Source organism: Perognathus longimembris, chromosome 5 (assembly GCF_023159225.1).
Source record: "Perognathus longimembris pacificus isolate PPM17 chromosome 5, ASM2315922v1, whole genome shotgun sequence".
NCBI classification, from domain to species: Eukaryota; Metazoa; Chordata; class Mammalia; order Rodentia; family Heteromyidae; genus Perognathus; species Perognathus longimembris.
The window spans coordinates 51,144,765-51,155,777 of NC_063165.1; the positions used below are offsets into that span (position 1 = coordinate 51,144,765).

The 11,013-nt window shown below is 47.9% G+C and overlaps 1 protein-coding gene across 1 annotated transcript in view; it reads right to left on the reverse strand.

Annotated features, from left to right (window-relative positions):
• Positions 1-8,732, reverse strand: part of Muc4 (mucin 4, cell surface associated) — a 50,824-nt gene extending 42,092 nt beyond the window's left edge. The window contains exon 1 of the mRNA XM_048345833.1: positions 8,651-8,732. Coding sequence (XP_048201790.1) covers positions 8,651-8,732 — 82 coding nt within the window. The remainder of the gene's footprint in view (positions 1-8,650) is intronic.
• Between the last annotated feature and the right edge of the window lie 2,281 nt (positions 8,733-11,013).

Sequence of the window (11,013 nt, forward strand, 5' to 3'; positions counted from 1 at the left end):
TTGGACTTATCCTGATCAGAGGAAGTGATGTGCACTAATCACAACAAACCTGCAGTTATTACATTTGTCTTTCACTACTGTTTAAACAATAAATCTTAGGCCATTCCTTCAACAGATTCTTTAGCACTTCAGGAAAACAGTTTGCAAATGATTATTCTTAGGTAAGAAACCTTGGGAAGTAGGAGTTCCTTTTGCTAAGAAAGCTGTCATGGAATGACAGGTCGAATCAGAATCCCTGGAGGAGCATTACAAATGAATCCTTGGGCTGACATTGAGAATCCAGTTTCCTATTACAGGATGAGATCTAGGAATTTGCATTTTAATGATTTTACTATGTACCCATAGTAAATCTGATACAGACTGGTTACAGACCACATTTTAAGAAACATTGCTGGGCACTGGTGGCTCATACCTTTAATCCTAACTACTCAGGAGGCTGGGATTTGAGGATCCCAATTCTAAGCCAGCCTGGACAGGAAACTTTGTGAGATTCATATCTCCATGTAATCACCAAAAAGCCAGAAATGGAAGTGTGGCTCAAGTGGAAGAGTGCCAGCCTTGAGCAAAATAGCTCAGGGAAAGTGCCCAGACCCTAAATTCAAGCCCCAGGACTGGTACATGCACAAACAGACAAAATCCTATCATTTATCTTGCTCCCTCTTTTTCTATTTCTTGTTTCACCATTGAGCATCTTATACAGAGTAGCTGACACCTATAAATCATGCCTTCTTTCCATTCCACCTCACTCCTTGGCCACTTTGGCAAGGACACATTCTTCTCGGGTCTCCTGATACCTGTACTATTTGGCACCATCTATTTACCCATACATTCACTTGACCAACATTTATAGAGTGCCAATCTTAACAGTGACCAAGGTCATCTTGATATTCTCATGGTGTTTCCCTTTACCTCTAGAATGGAGTTGCGCTTTTGGGTGACATCTTCAGGTACTCTTTCTCTCCCCCTCTCTCCCTCCTTCTGTGTCTGTGTCTGTCTCTGTCTGTCTCTATCTCTCTCTGTCTCTGTCTCTCAGTCTCTCTGTATCTGTCTCTCTGTCTCTCTCTCTATTGCACCTACTTTATGCCTTACAAATCTCCAGTTCCTCTCGATCTCTCACCCACATTCCCAATTGGCCATCCAGCAATTTCCTGCCTAGCTGGTCCTGTGCAGCATGCCCAAGTCAAATTTTCTTCCAACGGTGTCTTCCATCTTTCTTCCTTCTGTTAATTGTTAACAGTCCCCCAGATGTCCCGGCCAGGAACTCTGAGTCATCTTCAATTCTTTCCTCCTCCTTGTCCCCAGCATCATTGTTTGGCACCAATTATTGCTCCTCTAAATGATTTCATCTCTTCCTCACTTTACTGCACTGTGATCATCATTCCAATGGTTGCAGCAGCCTCTCAACACTCCTGATCCCATTTCTTTCACCCCTTGTGTGGTGTGGATATGATGTGATCCCCAAAGGGTCATCTCTTGGAGGTTCTCAGCATGGTAGTGGGAACTTTAAGAGATGAACTTTGGGAAGCCTTTAGGTCCACTAGAAGCCTTCCTGGGGAAAGGATTGTAGGACCTTTGTCTCTCTCTGGCTTCCTGTTTTGCCGATCTGATTGCCCATTCCCATATGGGCTCCTGATGTTCACCATGAGAGCCTCACTTGAGCCTGCCTCATGCATCCCAACTGTGAGATAAGTAAGCCTTCTTTCTTTATAAAGTTAGCCTGACTCTGGTATTTTATTATAGAATGCAAAGTTGACTAATACATTCCATTCTAACCTTCCATCAAACTACTGCATTGCTGGGGGTAATCTTCAGCTCTGGGGACCAGGAAGGAGAGTTTCTCCCTTCCTATCCTTAGCAAAGACTTCCTTTGGAAAATGGTTTATAGTTCTGCTTTGGAAGGTAGCTGCAGGGATGCTGAGAACACAGATCTAGTTGCCTTAGAGCCATGGAGATGGGCAACTAGAATTTCTTCTGTTACCTCCTCCTCCTCCACCACCATCACCACCAACACACACACACACACACACACACACACACACACACACACACACACACCTTTGATTAAGATGCAGGAAAGCAGGTTGCCAAAGCAGTCTCCACAGAGGAAGGCCACTTTGTGATGGTTGAACTTCCTCTGGTTGTGGCTGAGTATCTGAGAATATTCTCACTAGAGCTGGTTCTATAAGAAACCTTTACAATAAAATTTAAATTACAAAGAAAAAGAAAGAAAGAAAGAAAGAAAGGAAGGAAGGAAGGAAGGAAGGAAGGAAGGAAGGAAGGAAGGAAGGAAGGAAGGAAGGAAGAAAGAAAGAAAGTTAGTTCCTGAGGCATCTCTACACCAGTGAGGACATTCTTGCTGTGCTGACATCAGAGTGAGGTGTGATGGCTACTGACCCCCGCAGATGATGAGAATGTGATTATATGACGGAGTCTGAAAGGGACAGGGTGGAGAAGTTCTTTCAGAGGAGGGGTTCACTCGAGGATGGGGAGATCACCAGAGCTGGCTCTGAGGTAAGCTGTTCCTCATACCTGAGGCCCTGAGATTTCATTAGTTCTCAGCTCCCACTTCAGTCAGAGAGGCTGAACAAGGTTGTTACTTTACTCCCCTTGAACTGTGTGGGGTGGGAAACATCCAGGGACCATGTTGGGTCTCTCAGGACTCCAGGGATGGTCAAGTTGAAAGTGATGATAGGAATTGTTCCTCCCAGGGACCCTCTGGTGACTCCACCGGCTATGAGAAAGTGCTAGATGTGGTGTTGATTCAGGAGGAGGAGTGGTGGCGGCTGTGGCAGATTACATTCCAAGAGAGCAGCAAAGTCACTCCCTGAAGAGAAAACAAAGCCTGCACCTTCTGTGCACCGAGCCAACTTCTTAGCACCTACACTGTTTGTCTTGAGTTTTTCCTGGAGCTGGAGGTGAGGTAGGTACCCATTAAACATGTCTCCCATAATGTGTTACTTCACTGCCACCAGGGTCAGGGGAGAAGCCCCGCACTGCCCTGTAAATCAGCCTGGAAGAGAAAAAGCATTCACATCTGGGCAGCAGTGACCTGGCAGGTGTAAAGAAGCTGAGGGAGGGAACCGGACCATCAGCAGCTACTTGTGTTGACCCCAGAATCCCCTATGAGTGGGGTTCTACCTACCATGGGGTGATTTTCCTGGGTTGCTAGAGCTAAAGACAAGGAAGGGCACCAACTCCTCATGGCCCTTTGGTGACTGCTCTGGCTCAGGAGCCAAGCCTGGCCTATAACAAGCACTCCATAATCATCTATTAGGTGAGTAAACTCAGAAATCCGCAGACCCTGGTTCTTGGCTGTTCCTGCTGAGGTTGGAAGGTGGGATGTGGTTGCACCTATTTCTTCTAGGATTGTCATGGTGGTCTCAGGAACAAAAGGAGTCTGGCATGATGATTATAGCCCTAGAGAGGTAGCCACCACCATAGCCAGCAGTCACCAAGATCCCAAGGGCCGCCCTAGGCCAGGAGGGTGATCCCTCCTCCAGTAGGAGCCAGAAGAGACATCTCCAAAACCACTCATCTCTGCCTTCTCCCCAATCCATTTTCCTTACTCAATCATTCCTAAGTTAATTTCAAAACCAGAACATACCACTCCTTTATCTAAAATCTCTCTGCATCACCCCATGTTAGTTACTTCTATTCCACAATCTATTCCATGGCCTGCAAAGCCCTGGCACTCTTCGAAATCCCTCTAAGGGACTGAGCTTTTTCCTGGCCTACAAGTGCCATCCATTGCTCTGTCTGCTCATACCTGGCTCACCTCCATCTCCAGCTTCCTCAGCTCATACACCCAGGCATCAGAGAGGACGTCATTGTCACTCTCCTCCTTCCCTGGAGAGTTGGGAACTTTTCTGTGATTATTTCTTTAACTGCACGCAGTAAGATCTTAGCTGGGAGAAGCTGGCTCACCTTAGTTCATTCTTCACTGTGTACATCCAGTTCTGCCCTGAAACAATGGTAGCGTTCCTTAAATGGTCTTTGAATTAAATGAATTAATGAATGACTCTCAGCAAGGATGGACTGGGCTCGCTGGAAGGTTTATTTGTGGACATAGTGTACTACCAGTGAAACCTGGGTTCTAAACAGAGACAGAATGTACTCAGGTAACTGTAACCCTTATGTGCATCACCTTTGTAATAATGTTCAAAAAATAAAAATAAAAAAATCTTGATTTTAGTCCCAGGCATCTCACTTCTAGGTCATGTCACCTTTAATAGGTCACTTAGCTTAGACAAGAGTGCTTTGGGAAAGAACCATGGCTTATTCATCTTAGTGTTATGAAAGTGAATGAGTAAATCCAAAGGCTAAGTGTTTTTCTTTTCTGAAGTCCCCCAAACCCACTGTGACTAAACTTTTGGAACCCAAACCACAATGTAAGCTGGGAAAGCCATACAGAGTCTATGTCCATGTGGGCCTTAACCATGAGCCTGCGCAGTGCAGAGATGCCTGCTACTCGGACCACACCCTCCAGGAGCATGGCCTCCATTTTAGAGGCCTAATGCCATGCATACACCCATTCCCAGGACCCCTTCAGAGTCTCCAGGAAAATATTGAGGACTCAGCCTCTATGAAGGGCTGATACATTATCTTCATTCTGATCCAGAAACTCAGTAACATGCCAGGGAATGAGCTCAGCCCAATAGAAAAATATAGAATGGAGGGAAAGAAATGAGGAGACCAGGCCTAGAGTATCACTTCTGGCCTGCAAGAAGCACCTCCATAGGCTGGGCTCTGCCTGTGTGAGGCATTTAACACACCATGAAACCAGAAAACAGATGCAGTATCAAACCACTTGCTCAAGCATATAAAAGGCCAAGTGCTTCTCAGTCTTTCTTGGCGGTGAAGTCACAAACCAATTTACACGGTAAACAGTGGCTGGCCAGCCTCCACCTTGGAGCTGAGCCCAGAAATCAGGGTGTGGAGACCAGAGGGCAATGCAGCATGCTCTGTTCTGTGGCCGAGGCCTGCCTTTGCCTCTGCAGCTGACAAAGCTACAATCTCTATAAACCCTGCAACCCTTGCTGACCCACAAGAAGGATGGGTAGCTTTAGGAAGGCCTAAGCTCCTAGAACAAATGGACCCAGTCACTGAGCCTACAGAGGCTTCCCTTCCATTCCCAGGTTCACTATGCTCTCCATCCCCAACCTTCCAGCTCAGAAATGGAACAGCCTCTCTCAAAGAAGTTTTAAGGCTGTTCTGATGTTCACTAGACACTGTCTTGTTTTATCTTAATGACAATTCTATGTAGTGGCTCCTTCCATCCCACTAGTTTCGCCATTGAAGATGAGACACTAGAGCTAAAAGGACTTGGCCTGTGTTCCCTGCTAAGTAACAACATTGACACTGGTCTCCTGACCTTAAGTTCCTGCTCTGTGCTACACATCTACTGATCATTGGCTTGCTGGACTTTTTGTTCACAGATCTCCTTCTTCTGGATATTGCTGGGCACAGAGAGGGGTGCCTTCGGGGTACAGATAAGCCTGAGGAGACTTTGGGGTCCTTGGCGACAGGTTGGGGAGGTCTCTCCAAGCCTGATAAATGCAGTGGCAAATCTCTTGAGAGGAAGCCATTAGGCCCCTTCTCTGTTGCCCTGTACTTGCTATAGTCTGCTAAACTCTTGGGTGATCAGACTGGTAGCCCCTCCATTAATGGTCTATGGAAGATGGAGGCATATATGAGCCCAGTAAGATGAACCATTCCTGCAGGAACTACCAGGAACCATTTGCTCTATGTACAATACTACTTCCTCATCAGGACTTTTCCTGAAGAAACTCCTCACCACAGAGCTCCTTTATGGAAACCTGGGCTTTCTTTTGGCCTAGGGCAGAGGTGGCTCCAACACCTGCTTCACAGGTAGTGCAGCCATAGGGAAAGGCCTCTAGTCCCCCAGAAACTGCTCCAGAAAGCAGAACCACCTGCTTTTCCCTCACAAAGTCCTCCTAAGGTCCTATGTGGTGCTCAAGTACCACCTCCCACGCTCCTCCCATTGACCTTCCTGGCCCTGGTCCACGCTGTCATCGGACCCAGAGCTCCAGGGTATTCCCACTCTTCTTCAGCTCATCCTACTTCCATCTTCCTCCCACCCCCTTCTCTTGGCCACACCCCTCCTCTTTTCCTGCCATCCACCCTAGCTCTTGATCTCTAAAACCCTCTTCCTGGCTCTCTTGAGTTGAATGATTGTGACACTTGGGGCTGAGTGAACAGTTGGTACCTGACATTGTTGGAGTTTACTTTAAATCACAAAATGTGATTTAAGCTGGTGCGTCAGGAGGACATGCTTTTGACATAGGGAAGCCAAAGCCAGGAGAGCTGGGATAGGAGCTAGTCACAAAGACCAGAACACCTAGCAGTAAAGCCAGGACAACCAGGGCTCCTGAATCCACCTCTGCACACACCCCTCTTCCTTCTTCCTACTGCCCCAGGGGCCATGGCGCCCATAGCCACCCTTCTTCCTCATCCAGGAGAAGCCCTGAGGAGCTGGCCTCAGCTCACTCCTTCTGGTCCCTGCTTCCTTATCTTGAGTTAAGAGCCTTGGAAGTGAATGGCAAAAGTTGAGGTGGTAGGTGTTTCAATTGATCCTAGACAAACGCTTAAAATGTCATGGAAAGCTAGGCACCAGTGGTTCATGCCTGTAATCCCAAGTATTCAGAAGGCTTCGATCTCAGGATCACCATTTGAAAAGACAGTGAGACTTTTTATCTCCAATTAACTACCCCAGCCCCCAAAAAGCCAGCAGTGAAGTTGTGGCTCAAGTGGTAGAGTGCTTGTTAGCCTTGAGCAAAAAAGAAGCTCAGAGACAGTGAGGCCCTCAGTTCGAGCCCCAGGACTGGGACACACACACACACACACACACACACACACACACACACACACACATACATAGACACACACAGACACACGTTAAGGAAAGCAGAGTATTTTGCAGCACTGTCTTATAAGAAGGTATGCTCCTTCTGACCCATTCCCTAGGAAATAGTTCCTTGACTGAGTTAGGCCTGCTGAGGTGAGGGAAGAGCTATGACTCCAACTTTGGTCTGTGTTCTCTCACTCTCTCCAGACCCTCGCAGAAGCGCCAGACACCCAGAAATACAGAACATCCTCACGAGGACTTGGGTCCACCCCACTCGAAACTCTGTATGTGACGAGGAAGTGGGCTGTGCAGGAGGCCACATCTAGTTCTAGGACATGGGCCCAAAAAGAGGTTTTGGTTTTTTTCTTCCCAATGCTTGGGTTTGAACGCTAGTCCTCACACTTCCTAAAAAGGAGCTTTTACTGCTGCGCCATATGTCTGGCCCTGCTTTTTTTCTTTGTCTTTTCTTTTTTGGTACTGGGGATCGAACCCAGGACGTTGCATTTGCTAGGCAAGCGCTTTGCCACTGAGCTACATCCCAGCCCTCTGGCCCTGATTTTTGCTCTTTATTTTTTGAGATAGAGACTTGCCTGGTGTATACCTGGGTGTGATCCACCTACTTTAGGCTTCTCAGTAGCTAGGAGAACAGGTAAACACCACTTAATCCAGCTCTTCTTCAAGAAGGGCTCTTAACGTCTTTCTGCTCCAGCTGACCTTTAACCATGACTCCAATGGTCTCCCAGGTAGCGGGGATCACACATGTGAGCCACCAACACTTTGCTCCAACAGGAGGCTTTTAAATCCAACGTCAGGGTAACAGGATGACTGTAATCATCACTTTGGACACCTCTTGTCCCTGCCTGGCTTCTACCATTTTCCAGACCAGCTGGCTTGTCCTTACCCTTTCCCTTCATTTCTGTTCATTTCCCTTGACTTTTTCTCTTTCTCTGTCCATTTTGCTTTGCTCTGTTTATTTCTCAATGGACTGTCCTATGACTAGACACCTCTGGATGATTTCTTTCATTTATTTCACCAGCTTTTGCCGGGGCTCATGGCTCGTGTCTATACTCCTAGCCACTCAGACTAAGACCTGAGGATCGTGATTTAAAGCAAGCCTGGGCAGGAAAGTCCACCAGACTCTTATCTCCAACACACTATCAAAAAGCCGGATGTGGAGCTGTGGCTCAAGTAGTAGAGCCCTATCCTTGAGCAAAAGAGCTCAGGAATAGTGCCTAGACACTAAGTTCAAGCCCCTGGACTGGCACACACAGATACTCAGACACACTGACACACTGACACACACACACACACACACACACACACACACTATTTCATCAGCTTTCCTGTTTTGTCAATCTCCCTCCTCAATTCTCTTCTTTGCTATAATTCTGGCCCTCTATGAAACTGAGCCCTGCTTCCTCCTGTCCATCATGGCTTTCCCAAACCAGGCCACTTCCTGTCCCCCAAATATCTCTGTTACTCTCTACCTCTGTCTCTTCTTTCTTTTCTAGTATTCTCCCCATTTGTCTCTCCCATTTTATCCCATCTCTGCATTCACCTGTCTGTCTCTGTCTCTAACTCTATGTCTCTCTGTTTCTAACTCTATGCTCTCTTTCTCTGTCTCTGTCTGTCTGCCTGTCTGTCTCCCTCTCTTACATACACGAATATGCACGTGCACATGCACACACACAAACACACACACACACACACACCTCTCCTGGGTGTGTGGCCCCTTGAAGCCAGTTCCTTCTGCCTGCAGAATGCTTCCCGGGGTGCATCACTTACCCAGGATCACAGGCCAAAGGAGGCAGGAACACAAGCAGCTCAGGAGCACCCAGGGGACCCTCCTCCAGTGAGGCTGGCTCATGGCTCCAGAAGCAGTCCCTGGGGCTCCCCAGGGGAGCTCCACAGCACAGTGTTGGAGCAGCAGTGAGTCTTATCCCCACCTGCTGCTGGCCTCAAACAGGTGTATTTCCCTGAAGGGGCCAGAGTAAGTACCCGGGGAGGAGGACAAAAGAAGGCGGGGCCCGCTGCCAATCATCCTTCCCAGCTCTTTTCTTTCCTCAATCTCCACCTCCTTCCCCCACCAGGAAAAAATACCGATACATCCATTGCCCTTTTCCTTGTCAGCCTGAGCCAAGTTGGGGGGAAAGATAGAAGGCGGAAGTGGAGAAAGAGAAACAAGGCCCACCGGAAATGAGTAGACACCTCCTCTCTGAGGGTGCTGGGCCTTTTCCTTCTTCCTCAAGGCCTGTAGATGGTTCCATCTCCAGCTCCAGCACAAGGCAGCTGGACCACTGCAGAGGAAAAGGCAGGGATAATGGGGAAGAAAGGGCTTGGGGCTGTGCTAATAGGGGAAGAGGTGAGGTTTATGGAGACTCTGAGAAACATGGGAAGTGGACTGAGGGGTAGGGATTGGAAATACCCCATAGACCATGTTTTAGAGAGAGCTGATAGGTCCACGCACCTGCTCGGGCTGAGCACATGAATGGTCCTCAGCACAGGGTAGATGCCCCCTCTTCAGGGGAGTGCAGAGCAGGGTCCACCCAAGACAATCTAGAAAAGTAGCTTGAGAGGTCTGATGTAGGTGGGAAGGTGGAGGTACCAGCTGGGTATAGTGAGTCTCTGTGATCTAGAAGCAAGAAGGGGATGCTCCTGGACACACTGGAGTTCTGGCCGCCCACATTTGATCTTTTAGGACTCACAGACTCAGGAGCTTGGACCTACAATCATAGCCCCTGGCTAGGTATGTTACACCCTCCTCTTCCTGCCATTGCCCATACTTAAGATCCGGTCCGCACCACTAAATGGAGCTTCTCCCGAGTCGACTTACTGTTTAACTTTCTGCTCCTTACCTATTCTGGGTTCACTCTCAGCGGGGTGCGCTTCCTCGCCTCTCCCGCTGGTTGGAAGAGCACCTGGGGAGCAGCGACCCCTGCACCCCAGAGTCAGCATTTCTGGTTTTCAGGCAGAGCCACCCTTGTCAAGGGAGAGGGATAGAGTGACATTGCTGTCATCTCAGAGGTTCACGGTGGCCATACCACCTTGTTGTTGACCCCTTGAAGTCTTATAGCCCAAGCTCAAACACTGCCCCTTGCCATATGGTGCAGATATTGCACTGTACTACAGACATGACAGGGCCAGGCTCCCTGCCCTCCACCTCTAGATGGAAAGTTGGTCCTATTCTTGTCTGGAAGTAGCAAAGCCATAAAGGGAAAGTGGGATTTGGGGCCTCGAGCGCCTGGACATAACAGTACCAGCATACCTTAGTAACATAGTTACTAAGACCCAACTTGGCCTGCTCATTTTTATGTGCATTCATTTTTGCACATGGATTCTCCCTACTAACTTGGCATCTGTTTTTTTTTTTTTTTTTCAGGGGGTGGGGTATCATTCTCCATATCACACTTTCCCATCTACAGAGGGGAATCAAAGCACTCAGGTTATATAAGAGTTGGACATCTTATCAGCCCCACCCGAAGTCTCCCACTTTCCCATGCAAAGAAGGCCAGAAGAGCAGAGTATCCTCCAGAGGCTTCAATGGTGGCCCAGAGTCCACTTGGGTATTCAAGCACCTGGCTCAAATCCCAGCTCTTTCATCCATGGTAAATCACAGTGTCTTTGAATCTTGTGATCCTTATCTACAACCTGGGGGTAATAACACCCACAAGGTTGTAAGGCTGACATGAATTTAGAAGGGACCAGGTTCTTTACTTCATCCTGACATCAGTGCTCAAGGTGGGTATAAATTAGGTAAGTCTGAGGGAAGATAAATATCTAGAAGCAAACTTCTCAGTGTATCTATCTAGTTCCCCTTTTGGGTGTTTATGATATTCTGCCAAGGAACCTAAGACACTGGATAAGGAGGCTCATGGGACCCTATTATCTCTTCCCTGCTCACTTCCAATTTCCTTGCTTTCCCTTTGAGTCCAACTACTCACCTGACCTATTTCCTAGTGAGAGGATGCCACTGAACCTCTGGTGAGCGCTTCTGCCTCTAACCAGGTGGGAGTGGGAGATGTCTGTTTGTCTTCCCTCCCTCCAGAGACATCTGTTGGGGTAAAAGGACAGGAAATGAGTGGTTCTCTCATCTCTGTCGGATGAAGACCTCCTATGCCTGCAGGTCAGAATCTGAACTCAGGTTTACT